This window comes from Carassius auratus, chromosome 32 (assembly GCF_003368295.1).
Source record: "Carassius auratus strain Wakin chromosome 32, ASM336829v1, whole genome shotgun sequence".
Taxonomy (NCBI): domain Eukaryota; kingdom Metazoa; phylum Chordata; class Actinopteri; order Cypriniformes; family Cyprinidae; genus Carassius; species Carassius auratus.
Genome location: NC_039274.1, coordinates 28325053 through 28343093, shown reverse-complemented (window position 1 = coordinate 28343093; position 18041 = coordinate 28325053). Strand labels below are relative to the sequence as shown.

Below are 18041 nucleotides of genomic sequence, written 5' to 3'. Positions count from 1 at the left end.
AGGGGCCTGATTTCTAACTATCCTGAGAGAACCTCCCCAAGACATCCCTACCTGGCATAACGCTCCTTATCACCGGGAATCTGATCATCGTCATACCTGACAGGAGAGAGAAGAGACCAAAATAAGACGAGTGAGCCTGAGAACGACAGTTACATCACTTTTAGGTCTTACGATTGCAGCTCAAATGAAGTGATCATGAGCCGTGTTTATTATGCTGCATGGTTAGGATCACAGACAGTGTGTGAATATGGTAATATAATAATGGACAGAGCAATGGATAATGACAAACAACAAAAAAGACAAACTAAACAATCAGACGTGTCTGTATCCCAGGATGTAAACTCATTTTGACAAAACAAGGTGCCTCCAAGAAATATTTGGACATTTCAGTTCAGGTTTTATTGTAGCATCACTGAGATATTATTATTGTTATCATGCTTTATAATCTATTGATATAATGTATGTATTAAAAATGTTTATGTTTTCAGTTTTTATTTAAATTCAGTTAAAATAGGTTAATTTAGTTATGTGTTTTGTCACCTTTATTAGTTATTTTTTAAATATGTCTATATAGTTAATTGATAATTTTTTTTGTTCAATTTATGAAGTCAAAACATGTGAACTTAGATATGTTGCCTTTGCAAATTGGCACAACTTTTTTTATGGGTTTAGGTTTAGATTGCTTGAATAGCTCATTATATACAAACATATGCATTGCATTATATTTTAAAATATCAAAACAAAGATTTAAAAAAAAAAAATCTTTGTAATTATTCCACAGTTGCCTGCTTGTCTTCTACATTATAGACAACAGACATAAAAAGCCTGTACATCAATTTATATGGCTATGGTATAATAATTAGCAGGTAAGTTACTTAACAAATGAAAAAGATGTCATTGTTTAATCACCCTCATGTTGTTCCAAGCCCATATGCTGTTCTTCATTTTTGATGAGATTTGATGATATTTTAAAGCTTTTGGTCACTGATGTCATACATTTCAAATATAGTGCATTTTTATGGACTGTTTAGAAGAAAGCAATGTTTTTATCTTTGGGGAATAAACTATCATTGTGTACAGTGTAAAAATTATTGTTTTGAAGTTTGCTGATGTACACTTGACGGGATTTTCAATTCCATGATCAATTAAATGTATTACTTGCCATTTCTTAGTAATTATTTATAAAGTCAGTTTCTGGGTTAAAATGGTTTCAAAAGTAAATCCGACACATTTTCAGTGCATCATTCTGTGCTGCACTGAAAGAAGCGGTATATCGGTTTTGAACAACATGATGATGTTTAATTAACGACAGCAATTCCTTTCTTTTTTTGTGAGCAATTGCTCCAAACGGAGAGGAACTGGAGTGTGTCCTGTCTGTCCTGCAGGGGTCAGTGTCTCCTTTCCAACGCTACAGCAGCACAACTATGGATACAGCTCCTTTAAAAGGAAATGAACTGAAAGGAAACCATAAGTTGAGAGCAACAAAACGTGAGTGATGTCTTGAAATGGCACAAATGCCGTGGCACAGCTAAAAGACACAGTCAAAAACTAGAAAATATTAAAAGAAAGGACATGGTGCGTGGTCTGATTTGACGGTTTTAAAAGCTTGCAAACAATGGAAAAAGTTTGCCTTGAAAATTTGCTGGGTCCCTCTCCGTCCTCGTCATCAAAGTCCATCCTGAAAAAAAGTAAAGAAACAGACTTGCTCAGAAAATGATTTAGAATTTGTATACATAAAAATGTTTTTTTGTTAGATATCCATTACATATATATATATATATATATATATATATATATATATATATATATCTATATACATACACTTTTTTTTTTTATAGGAAGAATTTTTAAGTTGCAGTATGAGTAAAGGAGGTAAATGTAAAGTGTTTGCAGGATCCTCTACAAACACTCCTGATTCAGGATGTTGCCTTATGCATCTTATAACCTTCAATAGACTATTAAACATGTATAAATTACACGTTATGCAATAAAAATTATGTAGAAATAAATTATAAACATAGAAAAGAAGAAGATGAATGGTAGGGTGGCCCTATGCACCGTTCATTCGGGACACGTCTTGGCCAGGATTTTAATATTTCCTTAAATATCCAGGTTTTGGCTGTTTGCACTGTGCACACCGATCATTGTGTGACATTAATGAGAGCTATAGAGAGCAGAGCTGACAGCTTTTTATACTTTCGAATCGTTCTAGTGTGTTTGTTCGTTCGTTTGACACGTGTTGCAGCGCACTCTTGTGTCTTTTTTTGATCGGCGCGCAGCAATGCTTCAAGTCAAAAACACGTGTGCATATTTGCATCGCTTTGATCGTTCCCTGTAGATCTCACCTCCTCACGCGCAGCCCCATGATTGCTCGATTATATACAATACCTGCATGTTATTGGTCAAACTGCTTTAGATGTTTTAGGCAATATTGAAATCCTTCCCGTGACGTATGAAAGTGAAAAAGTGAGAGTCAAAGTCATGACATTTGACAAGTATGGTAACCCATACTCAGAATTGGGGCTCTGTATTTAACCCATCCAAGTGCACACACACAGCAGTGAGAATGGCTCATATGTCCACCCTAATTAAAGAAAGAACAAAAAGGGCCAAAACCTGTGCAGCTAAACAACTGATAAAAATGGGTAATTTTGACTTTTTTTTCTTCATCTGCAAGACACCATTTTTAACTTTGCAGTGTAATTGAAGAGAGCATTTATAATTAGTGGTTGACCGATATGGCCGATATTTGCCATTTTTCAAATATCGGCTTCTGCCGATAAGTTTTTTATTACATAATACAAAATGTATTATTATGATTGCTTTTATATTATTAGTAATAGAAAGGCAAACATTAGAATACTTTTTCGTTTGACTAATGAATATTTAATTTCACAAGCCTTGCAAATTTAGTCGAATCCAGCTGTGAGATCTTGTGAAGTGTGTATGTGTATCAGCATGATCGCGTGTTCTCTGTGTGACAGTCGGTCTGTGTGAATTGAATGCTTTAAACTTTAAACCTGTGATTTCAAATTATGATGCACTTTATGCATTTGCTCACTGTCATATTCATGTCATTTTCAATGTGTGCTGTATGTAAAATGAGTGTTACCCTGGCTTTATTTGAAAAATATGAAAAACTTCCCAGAATACTGAGTCTCGTGTTGGTTACAGTGTTAACTTCCTTTTTAATTATATTTTAATTAAATATTTATTTATTTGTGAAAAATGAATCTAAAGTATAAGTGTGATTATTTTACACATTTATTTTTTTAATCCATTATTTCAAATTTCTTAAATATTAATAATATATCGGTCGACCAGTTATTATGAGAATAACATGCCGTTTAGCACAGTAACTCACCCCGTTGATCTCCGCTTGCCTCCTCTCCCTGGCATGGCGCCTGCCATCCTGACCTGACCCGCTCCCACCACAGCGCCTGGCATGGCTACTGGTCCCGGCAGATCCGTGCCCATTTCTGAAAGAGCCAAACATCTTTCTTCACCACCAACCATAGAAATACTGACTTCATGTTCATACCGCTGGTGTATCAGTGCCAGATGACTTTTATCCCACTTATAAAATCATAAACATGAATTAATTTCAAATAAATAGTGTATATACAATCATGTCAAACATGGATTCACTTTATGAATTCAACACAGAGTTGACAAAACTTTGATGACAAAGTCGGGCTGTAGTATAATCAATGCACTGACATGCCCATCACAGTGAGGGTGTAAGAAAATATTGATACACGTGAGTATCGCGATATTTTGTTTGACGATACTGTACCGATTCTCAAAAATGGAATATCGATATTTACACAAAAAATAAAAACATTTTATATATATTTTATATCTATCTATCTATCATACAAGATTCATGGCAATTGTTTCGTTTTTAGTTTATTTACCGACCACTAGATGGGAGTCTTCATCTCTGAAAAAGTCATGAGTGACAGGAGATACTAGCATTAGGGCATGCAACCATAGACAGTAAAAGAAATGGACACAGCGACCCCATTGGAACTCAACTGAGACAAGTGAAGCCCATTTTTAGCGTTTTTTAGCACTTCCGTTTCTGACGCGCAGACTCAAACGAAGCTTGACGACGTAAGCAACCTGTCTGACAGATGTAAATCTTCTAGTATCTGTGCGTGCAAACTGCCATCGTTAATCTTGCAGAGACGGCGAGCTTGAGCGGGGAGTTCTTTGTCGTGAGTGAGCAGGAGTAAGTATTCTGATTAATTATTTTGGATAGTATTTTAAAATGTAACGCCAGTACGCCATATTAAGTTAATTGCCTGCGAGTTTCTCCTCCTGTCTGTACGGTAATGCGACAGAGTACCGTACAAAAACTGTTTCTACGGGGCCATAATGTAACATAGAAGGTAATGGAGCCCTTTATACATTGTCGTGTATCTTTAGAAATAAATAATGGACAAACAGAGTCTTTAAACGCCTCAGATGTAAAGTTATTCACTGTCAAAGTGACGCCAAAATGAATGGGAGTCAATGGGAATGCTAACGCAAGTGAAGTTCTGCTACAAGATGGCAGCACGCAGCCGACTTCAACTTCCGGTCGACTTCCTTGCCGCCTGCATGCAACTAATGTTAGCATTGATATAGTTCGCTGCTAGTAATGGCGGATGAAAGAATATCTGTATTTGTACTTATTTTAAAATTTTTTAGTTTCTTTAGAAATCCTGTAAGCACTTTATTTTACATTGATATTAAGCAGATTTTATTATTTTATTCAGATCAAAATGTTATGACATTGTATATTGTACTTGTAAACTTAAACTGTGAACCTTTAAAACAGTCTAAATATATATATGGTCTTCTTTATAAAATAAACTGTACATGTTTATATGTATACATTTAATCAAAGGATCCGGTTTATATTTACCTTCTTTACTCATAGTGCACAAAAAATGGTACAATTAGGTTGAATGTTACAGGGACTGATTATTGCAAATGCACATCCCAGTGTGTTTTGGTTAAATATATATATATATATATATATATATATATATATATATGCTTTCCTTAAAAATATTTCCCCTTGCTTACAGTCTATATATATATATATATATATATATATATATATATATATATATATATATATATATATATATTATATATATATATATATATATATATATATATATGCTTTCCTTAAAAATATTTCCCCTTGCTTACAGTCTCGCAATGTATCGCAATATATCACAACCCTTGGATCGTGATACGTATCGGCAATACACAGCCCTACATCACGGTACATTTTTTTAATGTTTATGAATGAAGTCTCTCATGCTCACAAAGGCTGCATTTATTTGATCAAAAATACAGTAAAAAACTGTATTATTGTGAAATAGTATTACAATTTCAAATAACTGTACTCTATTTTAATATATTTTAAAATATAATTTATTCCTGTGATGCAAAGCTGAATTTTCAGCATCATTACTCCAGTCTTCAGTGTCACATGAACCTTCAGAAATCATTCTAATATGCTGATATCTTATTATTATCAGTGTTGTTTCATAAATATCAATGGTGTTTCTTTTCTGATTTGTGCACAAAAGCAAGACTCAGATATACCATAAAAACACTTCACTAATTAAAAACAGCATCAGTATATGTAATACACACACACACACACACACACACACACCAGCTCAGACTAAAATCGCCAACAGCAGCTGGCTGAGAAAATGAACACACTCTGACATGTTCAGCCTGATGATCGCAGAATCATATTAATAATTGATAAAGTCTGCCTTCCACTTCTCCCATACTCCGGAGCACAGCAGACCCTTTCGCTGAGTTTCCATTCTTCATTTATGAGGTTTTTACAATCTTACACATTATATTTCAAACCTCAGTTCATTTGAAGGTACAAGAGAAACCTGAAATACATGAAAGTAAATTCCAAAATAAAGTGCCCCTATTATGCCATTTACAGTATTGCCTTTTATGCAGTGGGTAATGTAGCTGAAAATGCACAAAAATAAAAGTTATTGTTTCCCAAAAGAAACAATCGACTCTGTACCGCCTTAACCAGTCAGTGACTTATCTTATAAAATGGCACTTTTTTTGGTGTAAACTGTATTGCTTAGTGTAAAACATGTTGAAAATTAACCGATAGGCTGTTGATTCACTAAAATGATAAGCTTTTTCTTCTAAAAAACCGTTTATTCAGCATAGTGAAGCCTCTCCTCCATTAACATCCATTTTTTTTTTAAAAAACCTCTGGTCTCCTTTTTCACGTACTTTTACTCGTTTTTGGCTAAAGGTTGCAGGCTTGCCTTCAAGTGGCTTTGATGCGGTAGAACAATCACAACAGACTGGGCCATCCGACCAATCAGAGCAGAGCAGGCTCACTGAAAGGAGGGGTTTAGAAAACTGAGTCTTAGAACAGCTTTGTATAAAGTTTGAGAATCGATGGAAAATGAGGTGAAATTAAGAAAACGAAAAAAAATTTGACCATGCATACATGTCATACTGTTGTAGGAGACCCAATACTAGTAACCTTAAAAATGGCCTGATAGGTGCAACTTAAGACTGCTTAAAGTTAACTTTTGTGATTACACAAACCAGTATTATTTTAGTAAAACTGAAATACAATTACAGTTTTGGTTAATATTTTACATTTTCTGTTTCACTTTAAGGTAAAATAATTCTATTTGCATTATATTTATATATATATATACACTGTAAATGATTATTTGGCATTTATTAGTTCTAGAAATTATTTTGTTGTTCACAGTCTACTCTGTCCCTTCTGTCATCTGACTTTTACTTTTTTTCAGCAAGTAAAAGGCCTTTTAGTATACATGTAAAAAAATTTACTGTGAAATCTTTAAATACACAAATACACGAGTGTTTATACAAAGTAATATTTCAAGATAAACACTTCCTGGATTGAAGCATGTCGTTATTTTAATTTTTTAGAAAAATAATGTTAAAATGCAAGTATCAAATATGATCAACAGGCTAAAGGAAGGTTTATTTGTTCATCTCTCAATCACTACTGTATTGCATTGCATTATATATTTTTAAATTACAGAGCTTTGATCAGAAATCTAAGCATTTAAATACCATCTTACTAAGACATTATTAGGTGATATATTTATTTCATTTTACATAAATATTTTATACTGTTATGAAGAGCTCACTGATCTACATTACAAGCTATCAGAATTTCATCCTTTTGACAATAACATCAGCAACTTAAAATTGAGGTTTTAAATACGAGCTCCAACTTCTTGCTATATCATACTATTTGATCCATTAAATATGACACTCAACAAAAACACTTCAAGTATTTTGTTGGTCTGTTGTCTAAAGATTCAGCAAACTCTTCCACTTTGAACTATTCATTAACATGTTACAGAGTTATAATGTTTTTTAAAGCTGGTGAGTGAACATTCTTCAAAATAGCTCCACTTCAGACGCCTTACTGCTCTGCAGAACGCTTTAAAGCTTCCTCATCCGCTGTCGTTCTCTGTCAGAAAGCCCTTTAGGTCAAACTCATTAATCTGTCTCGTGGGATGGAGTGATGGCTGGCAGACAGATAGGACGCTGCTGTCTCTCATTTTAAATCACGACTCAACAGCTCACACGCTCCTCTCTCCCTCTCTTTTCTCTCCTCCGGATCATTTTAATGACCAGAGGCCCGTTTCCCTTTCAGATCCACCCCAGAACAAAACATCTGCACAGCACTTGGTACTGTCCCACAGGGTCCCATGTAATGTCTAAGCGCTTTATAAATGTGGACAGCACATCTCATTTTGTTTGAGAAATGAATTCCATCGAGACAGAAACAGACCAAATGAGCAAAGTAAAAAAGTAAAGAAAACCTTCCCAGAACACCACTTTGTCTTGGACCCCTGGCGGATAAACTTAGATAAATTGATTCTACGGAGGAATGATTTAGATCCGGATTATCAGGACTTGAGATTCAGCAAAGGATTGTGGGTATGCGGCAGAGGCTCAGCCGATTTTGGTGTTTCAGTGGCTGATAATAGAATGCAGGGTGACTGAAATAATGTAAACGGAATGTTGAACAAAATTTGGATTTTGGATGTACATTTTTGTAACACTCTGGAGCCTTGCTCTCTCCAACCATTCCACAACAACAACACGATTCAAATCACATAAAAGGCATATTTTGTATTCAAAAAGGGGTTTTGTAGCCCTGTATATTATTTTAACATGAGTGAACCACAGAAATGCATTTGAGAAACTAACTAGCTCCTTCAGAATGGACTACCAAACCTTTTTATATAATTGCTAAAAGCCTATAAAAACAGAAGCTGCAACAGAGTAAGATGGAATCGGGCCATTCCAAACACAAGGATGACCAAAAACAAAGAATGGAAAATAACCCGGTTTGCACTGACGCATTTAGTTCCTATATTCTCTCCAGAAGCCCTTAAAGAGAGTGAAAGGAGCAATTCGGTGTGACTGAAGCAGTTTAATCCCAGGGTGCCGATGGGCCGAAGCAACACATGGCACATTTCCATGCAGAAAAGAGCTTCTCAACTGAGTGCATCAGAGCGGGAACAGTTCAGAAACTTACAAGTTTAAAGGAAGAAACTACAAACTATTGAATTAACATCCTTTTTCTGATAGCATGCACATGTGAACAATGACTCTTCTGTTCTACTCTATTGTTATGCAGCCAAAGAAAGTTCATGCTGCCAAATGTTCTACATATTTCAGACATGACAGTCAACAGAAAAATCAAAAGCATGCTTTAGTTATGCAAATTCAAACATTCAATGTAAGGATTGACTCCGTATGCACACCGGAATTAAATTGGCCACACAATGGTAATTGTAGTTCTCACATTGTCTCATATTGTAACTTTTAGAACTCAAAACACACTAATACAAAATACACTATTTATTAATATTTATTAATAATACTTTGGAGTGTTACAAGCTCTTGGTGCATGAAGAAGATCTGTAAAAGTTGCAAAGACTAAAGTCTCAAACCCAAAGAGATATTCTTTATCAAAGTTAAGACTCTGCCACACCCCCCTAAAACAGCTTGTTTAAACACGCCCCCACATGTCTATGTCACTATGTGGAAATATTTGCCAAATGTTCACACAAAGAACGAAAGTCTGGTTTCAGTAACCGCAGTTAGTGTTGAAAAGCAGTCATGTCAGGGAGATGTGTGTGTATATAGGCAAAATCACTTTATTTGGCCTTCCACAAGTAGATGCATTTAGGACTCTTTTAGATTGCTTCAAACAGAACAGCAATGCATTTTATGGACGACCGTTTCATGAACCAAGGAGAGGAGGTAATTCTAACTTTGCAATGACAATCTGGTGCTTCTGAATCAGCTGCTGTAAGTGTGCTTTGTTATTAGTTTAAGTATTTGCTTTTGACTGTTCAAATGCGGTGTTTTGCACGTTGTGTGTGTGTGTGTGTTAGAGAGAGAGAGAGAGAGAGAGAGAGAGAGGGTCACACAGTGTAGTCAGCTGTCTTAAACATCCGTGGCTTTTGTACTGTCTGCAAACACTTATGCGCTTCATCACTGCGTCTGTCACACCACTCGGTTCCTCTTTCAGGCTTGAACTGATGATAAAATAAGGACATTATTAACTGTCTTTACATTTATTTTGAAAGATGAAACTTGTGATTAAGGAAAGGCGCTTTACATTTCCAACGAGTGCTTGCGGTGTTCGGCCAATCACAATGCACTGGGTCAGTTGGCCAATCAGAGCAGACTGTGCTTGTCGGAAGGAGGAGCTTTGTAGAAAACGTAAAAAACCTAACATAAAGACTAAAAAAAGTTAAACTATGTTATAAAACAGATAGTTCTGACTTTGAAATATACAGTCAATAAACACACAGCTGTGAATCATATCAGTTGAATATGGTATAAAGAGTAAAGCAAATTTCACAAACTTATGTTGTCACACAGTATATATATATATATATATATATATATATATATATATATATATATATATATATATATATAAATCATCATACATCAACCTCAGCCTTACTCAAAATAAAAATACGTAAATAAAGTCAATCCTACACCGTTTGCTAGCTCATGCAGCAGACACCATATGCCATATGCACACAATTCCTTTTTAGCAAAGCTTCACTTCTGGTCAGTCCTGGCTGTTATCCATCACTCCTTTCAACAGAAAGGCTTGCTTCACAAACACAAGAGGTCGGCAAACAGTCCGAACTGTTGCTAATCAACTGTGCCTGTAATCCCCATTCATAAACGCCTACCTCTATTTGTACGAAACATGTTCTTATCGCAGCTGCACTGCAACCAAGGCACTTTGTTAAGCACAACGGGAAAACTACAGATGGCCTGTAGATTAGTTAAGCAAGTGAAATAAAAGCTAGTCGATTTTAAAACAAGGTACCCTTCAGTTCAGCTACAGTCATGTGACTCCACCCCAGAATGCTCTTGTGCATTTTAAAGCGTGCTTGGCAGCCCAGTGTGTCAACCAGGTGCTAATAACGCTAACATTCTTTATTCATTTCGACTCATTTGCATTTACAATGAGGTGCTGGGGAAGGAATTGCCCGCTGGGGGAAAAGAGTGTTCATGGAAGCAATGGAGTCACGGAGCATAAATTACTTTAGCAAGTGAATGAATAAACTGAGCAGCAGTAGGTTTCTGTGACACATTTCCTCTGAACAGTCACTAACCAAGTTTGAGTGAAATCTGTTGCATACAATTTATCAGATGTATGTTTTTTTAAAAACATAGTATCAGTTTTATCAGGCCAATTAAAGCAGATAGTATTGTGCTTTACTGCATGTAAAAATAGCCGATGCATGAATTTCTAAGGCCATGATTAAAACTTTGCCAGACACCTGTTGCACACCATCTACTACATGCCTTCTGTCGTCTGATTGATGGTTCATACTTTTTCAGCAGGTAAAATGCCTTTTATTATAAGTGTCTATTTGCTGTGAAATGTTTACTGATCTTTATAAAATAAACATTAACTTTTATATTTTTAGAAAAAGTTTCAAGATAATCTCTTATTTCAAGATAGACTCAAGCAACATACTTTACTTAATTACCAAAACATTTCTTTTTTAGAAAATGAGAGAAGGAAATATGATGCATTAGGCTTTTGAGGAAGGTTTTATATGTTCGTCTCTCAGTCACCATTGAATTGCATTGCATTATATGTTTTGAAACTACAGAGCTTTGATCATTAAACAGAAGCATTTAAATATCATCTTACTGGGAGATATAGAGTAATGCACATAGTCTGTTTTCTATTAAGACCTCATTGGTTTACATTACAAGCTATCAGAATCTTAATCTTGCTTTTTGATCATAAAAATTACAACAACTGCACCAGATTGCATATTTTGCTTGGTTTGGGTATCTGAACAAAACTGATGCATTGAAAATATTAACTGCATTAAATAAACGGTTCCATAAAAAAAAAAGTAAACTAATTTATTTCATACGCCTGATGCGAGAATGACTTTGACTTCACAGCTTTTCTATATCTGTGCATCTCTGCTAATTTAAGTATTATTTAAATTCCATTTTCACACGTTTGATCTTCCACATCCTTCTCGGTTGTTCTTCAGAGTTGATAAAATATCTTAACACGAGAACATTCTGTGACGACTAAAATAGACCACAAGAGCCCACACAATCGTGACTCTGGAGGCAGAGCAGCATTAAAACCTAAAACAGCAACAATTCCACTGCCTTTCTCAATTCAGTGACTAAAACCTTCACACTTTCCTGTAAACTTACATTGAAAAGTTCTCTGCACGAGCTCATGACAGTCTTCCACCAGCCATCTCGTGCTTTTGTTTACATCTCGCACTGTCAGTTTACCGTTTTGTCTCATGCCTGCTACTTATTATGCTGCTTTTTGTATATAATAATAATTGTGTGTCACAGAAGCATCGAAATTCGCATTGAACATATGATAATAAACTTGACCAAAACACATGCGTTTTCGCATTGGAATCAACAGGCAGAGGAAGTGAAGCGGTTATGTGTGCTATATACTCAAGCTCATAACAAAATATCCCCACATCACTATTACAGTCCCATAAACGACGTATCAGATCCAACAGTCGCTTATAAAGGAAATCAAAGCACGTACTGGCTTGTAGCAAATGTATTCAGCGTCTAATTTGCATGAGCAAACAAAACAGCGGCGGAAGATTAAAGCCAAATGTGATACATTTCGTTCTGACGTCAACGTTCTATATTCACGAAACATTAAATGTTCTGTTAGCGATGATATAATGTAGCGTTTTAAATTCGAAATGTCGCTGTTGTTCCTTGCGTAGGGGGGAGGGGGTGCGTGCGTGCGTGCGTTTAAAGCGTCGCGGTTTCTTTTGTTATCGCCAAAACACAATATTGCGTCAAAAGCCGACGTTCGGTTTCCGTTTAAACGCCATATCCATTGTAGGCTATTTAAAAGCGAAAGGATAAAATCGCTACTCACCCGATGGGTTTACAGCGACGGGGGTTGCCATATTGCCTGGGTGGAAACGAAGAAATGCAGAAATGACGCACAATTCGAAAATATCGCCGCACGCGATGCTCTCCGGGTGTCTCGAGCGCGCAAACTCAGTTCAGCCCCCGCATGTGAAGATGTGATGGCACTGCCGGATGGGACTCTGCTGCGTTTCTGCTCGTGCGTGTAGCAGATTCGTAGCGGTCTGACAAACGCAAGATGTCTGGGAGGTTGCGTGGACACCGCGAGACTTCACTGAATTAATGAATGCAGGATCCACGCAACAGCTTCGGCGCGTTTCTGCCCTCAAAGAACTTCAACCCCGGGCTGGAATCCAGTCTGGCATTGTTGCTTTGTTATGGTCATGAGCACAGACATCACTGTGTGTCCTGAGATCTAGACGAGAATACTACACACATGCGAGGTTTCGAGTCAAAAGTCACATTTGTTTTCATGATTTAGTTTCAAACTCATAATTCAAAACTGTCTCATTATCATTATTATCCCCCCCCCCCATATATTTACTTAAATTACAAGCCAAATGTAAATACATTTTCTATTAATATATTTTTGCCCATTTTGGTATGTTTAATACAATTTTAAAATATATATTTTAAAAGCATATTTGGCCTCCACATATTTACAACCAAGAAAATACATTCACATGTCACATTTGAAGAATGTACAGTAAAATGTGAAAATTATTCTTGCCTATTCTTGAAATAAATTTTGAAATAAACTAAATATAGTTTCACTTTTGAAAACATATTTAATTAAGCTGCACTGTTTACATCATACGTTCTATATTTAAAATATATTTTGGCCATAAAAATATATATTTGGCTGTATGGTATAGTCAAGCATGTCTTAAATTTTTGTTTATATGCTAAAATGTTTGTCATTATTTTAATAGCCTATATCAGGGGTCTCCAAACTCGTTCCTGTAGGCCGGCGTCCTGCAGAATTTAACTCCAACCCTAATTAATCTCACCTGAATTAATTAATGCATGAGTTAAAATAATATGGTAACAAAGATCAGATTGCAGTCTCTAGCAGAATAACATACAGTTTTTTTAATGTAACAAATGCCTACATATGACACCGGAAGCCTTGCAAATTCAAGTTACAAATGGCCTCGCGCAATCTAATGTCTAAAATAAAGTGGATAAGTGAACTAAATCACCACAGGATTCTATAGAACGTCAAGGGTGTAATATAATTTTAGTGTTATTTCCATAGGGCTTTTCCTGATTAATCTGTGCCTGGAGAACAATCTAAAGAGGAATCCCATGAATAGATTTCTATTGAGGACAAGGTCCCAAAGAATGCCATTGTCCTACAGTGACCCGTCCTATCACAGTGCTCCAAAATCATTTATCATCACACACTGTTCCATGAAAGTTAGTCTGAATTGATCCCAAATCCCAAAGTTAATGTTTTAAGCTTTATGCACATGTTCCTTTATCAGGCCAGTGGTGAGATACATTAATGCTCATGGTTTCGGACACAAACAGCTCTTGGTTGACTCCAACTGGTTATATGCATTTTTAACAAAGACAAATTCACCAAAGTAATGGTTCCCTTCCTATATGAAGTTGATGAAACACAAACATGAGAAAAAAAACATTAATTCTCCAGTGTTCCAGTACAGTAACACGCTTTTGATGATTTATGATGGAGTAAAAACCAATTTTCTCTCTACAGATGAAGTGAGGGTCAAGTAATGAGTGATGTTCACAAGAGAAGGTCGAGGGGGTCCTTATGGGCAAATTTCATAGATATACAGATAGATAGATAGATAGATAGATAGATAGATAGATAGATAGATAGATAGATAGATAGATAGATAGATAGATAGATAGATAGATAGATAGATAGATAGATAGATAGATAGATAGATAGATAGATAGATAGAAATTAACTCAGTAAAGTGCAACTACAATCAATAGTATTCATGAGCATAGTGTGTTCTGCAACAGTGTTTAGATTTGTGCCAGTTTTCCCTTCCTCTGCTTTCTCTGCAGTGCTGCTTTGCCCTAGTTTAATAAGCTCTTGCACTGCAGACACCTGCATAAGAAGTTCTGCTGACCTCTTCTTTATTAAACAAGCCTTCCGGGCAAAGAAAACAACAGACACAGATAAGGCAGGGTTGACAGATCAAACTGAAAAGCGAAACTAAATGTGGTGCGTTCATTGAATTTGAATATTCAGCACTCAGTAAAAAACTGAGCCCTGTAAACTTCAAAAGTAATCATTACATGGCACCCATCAATGTCTTTATCTCACCAGCCCCCCTGTAAAAAAAAAAAAAGCCATAATTTTAAACTCATTTTTAATCTTGAGATTATAAATTAATGTCCAAGTAACAGCTTTGAAAGAGGAATTCCATTTTCCTTTTTAAATGTAATTCGGAGTCTTTTATAGCTGGCACTTCCGAGCACTTCAAAAGGATTTCAAAGCAATTCCTTCAGTAACTCACCTGCTGAAAATCTTAAAGGAATAGTTCACCAAAAAAACTCCAACATTATTTTCTTACTTATTTTCTTAAGTATAAGAGTTTCATTCTTCATTATGCATTCGCTACTGTACAAAAGTTTGTAACTGGTAAGATCTTTTGAAAGAAATCTAATCCTCACCCAGGATGCATTTATTTGATCAAAAATGCAGTCAAAACATAAATATTGTGAAACAACAAAATCTCACTGATTTTTGATATGAAAATTTGCTAACACCCTCAGGTCACAACTCCAATCCATCAATCCTTCAAATTGGCTTGAAGGCTTTTCTTGATAACACTTTAGAATAAGGTTCCATTAGTTAATGTTAGTTAATGTAATAATTAACATGAACAAACAATGAATAATACATTTATTACTGTATTTATTCATCTTCGTTAATGTTAGTTAATGAAAATACAGTTATTCATTGTTAGTTCATGGTAATTCACAGTGCATTAACTAATGTTAACAAGCACAACTTTTGATTTAAATAATGCATTAGTAAATGTTGAAATTAACATGAACTAAGACTTATAAATGCTGTAGAAGGATTGTTCTTGCTTAGTTCATGTTAACGAAAGTAGTTAACTAACATTACCTAATGGAACCTTATTCTAAAGTGTTACCGGCTTTGTAAACATGCTTGTTCTCTGCAGATTTCTCTCCTGATTCAGATAAAAAGACTTTTCACTGGAAAAAGCAATATTATGGATAGAGGACTCATCTGAAGTTAAAATACACAACTTTTTGCTTCACAAGATGTTAACTGATGGACTGAGGGGTGTGGATTATTTGTGGATTATTTTGAAGTTTTTATCAGCTGTTTGGACTCTCTTTCTGACGGCACCCATTCACTAGAGAGTATCCATCCCAGTGGCAAATTGATGTTGAAAAGACTTTGATATACAAAAAAAAAAAAAAAAACAAATATTCAAATCAAAGTAATTTTAAAAGCTTGGCATGACATTGATCTGATGTAAATTGTACGTCAAACATATTGGCCAACATATAGATTAAACGATTTTAAGTGTTGGATTAGCTTTTTTCAGGTAGCAAAATGAGCTCAGAATGCTAACATGGTTGAGCAGATGCATTTCATTGTGCATCAGTTCGAAATAGTTTCCATAAAGATACTGACTTAGTGTGAGTTTTCTGTTTACACTTTACACCATGAAAATGAGATACCAACAAATGACAAAAGTGCATTTAAAGCATCTTTCTACTCTGCAGCTTCACTTGCTCACAGCTCTCTTGTTTGTCCTTGTTAGGCAGTGTGTTTATGGGGCAGTCAGACACTGTGACAGTCAGGAGACAGCGTCACACCTGTACCGACAGCACTAACTGCTGACAGAAACATCCAGAATGCAGGAGGAAGGTGAGAGCACCTCTGCCGCCTGTCTGCTTTTATTAGCATCAGCAGACTCTTACTGATCTGTGTGACCGCTCATAACCTCACGTTCAGTGGCTTAATACACTGTAACAGTCCAAATCCCAGCCACCTTCCCCACAGACAAATTGATTTTCAGTGTAAACGTTTCAAGACCATGTAAACATCTTATTTATAGCTGAATTCTTAGCGAAGAACTACACTTTAATGCTAAAATGACTTACGTTTTTGGTAACAATTTAAAATAGGGAACACTTATCACAACTTCTCACTCAAAAAATGAATAATTTGCTGCTTATTTATAGTTAGTAAGGTAGTTGTTGAGTTTAAGTATTGGGTAGAGATGTAGGATAAGATCATGTAGAATAAGGCATTAATATATGCTTGATTAGTACTAAATAATGGCTATTCTATGCATGCTAATAAGCAAATAGTTAAGAGACCCTGAAATAAAGTGTTACCACTAATGGATAAGACCTTTTTTGAGTAATATTTTCATACATTTTAAATACAAACAAGTAAAAATGGATTTATATGACAAAATAGATATTTTTTTGTATATATTTGAATATTTAGCTATAAATTGTACAATAGTCTCATTTTACAATTTTGAATACTTTGATTCAATTCAAAATTTAAGTTCAGAACTTCAGAACGCTTAATCACTGAAAATAAAAATCATCATAGAGAAAATACTTTAAAAATACATAATTTACCCACCCTCTCGTCGTTCCAAACCAGTATGACTTTCTTTCTTTTGTGAAACATTAAAGATATTTAACAAAATGTCTCATTTTTAAAACGTTCCGGAAACCTCTTCTAGACAGACAGACACAGACAGGCAGACAGACAGAGAGATGGATGGACAGACAGACAGACAGACAGAAAATCACACAGACACAGACAGACAGACAGACAGACAGACACAGACACAGACACAGACACAGACACAGACAAAGACAAAGACAGACAGACAGACAGATAGACACAGACAGACACAGGCAGACAGACAGATAGATAGACACAGACAGACAGACAGACACAGACAGACAGACACAGACAGACAGACAGGTAGACACAGACAGACAAACAGACACAGACAGACAGACACAGACAGACAGACAGATAGACACAGACAGACAGACACAGACAGACAGATAGACAGACACAGACAGAAAGACAGACACAGACAGACAGACAGATAGACACAGACAGACAGACACAGACAGACAGACAGATAGATAGACACAGACAGACAGACACAGACAGAAAGACAGACACAGACAGACAGACAGATAGACACAGACAGACACAGACAGACAGACAGATAGATAGATAGATAGATAGTTAAAATTAATATGTTACTTCACTAGTTACTAAACATTTTTATCTGACTGCATAACTATTCTTAGTTATAATGAGTTACCCCAACATTAATAGACACACAGATAGACAGAAAGATGGAAGGATGGATGGATAGATAGACAGACAGACAGACACAGATTGGATACACTAGATGTAGATGGACGGATGGATAAATAGATAGACAGACAGACACAGATTAATAGATCAGATTTGTTTATAATTTGTTCACAACCAGGACATTTTTTGTGAGTAGTACAGTATGTGGAGTGCGAGTTCCACTTCCTTTACATTT

The 18041-nt window shown here is 35.6% G+C and overlaps 1 protein-coding gene across 4 annotated transcripts in view; it reads right to left on the bottom strand.

Moving 5' to 3' along the window:
* Positions 1-12863, bottom strand: part of LOC113052008 (aryl hydrocarbon receptor nuclear translocator 2-like) — a 65610-nt gene extending 52747 nt beyond the window's left edge. For 2 of the 4 annotated variants that reach the window (XM_026216247.1, XM_026216248.1), the window contains exons 1-4: positions 12488-12518; positions 3365-3479; positions 1631-1678; positions 52-96 (exon numbers count right to left, since the gene is read on the bottom strand). In XM_026216247.1, the coding sequence (XP_026072032.1) occupies positions 52-96; positions 1631-1678; positions 3365-3479; positions 12488-12518 (239 nt within the window). Of the gene's footprint in view, positions 1-51; positions 97-1630; positions 1679-3364; positions 3480-12487 lie in introns of all 4 variants that reach the window. The other 2 variants (XM_026216249.1, XM_026216250.1) reach the window with 2 other exon arrangements.
* Between the last annotated feature and the right edge of the window lie 5178 nt (positions 12864-18041).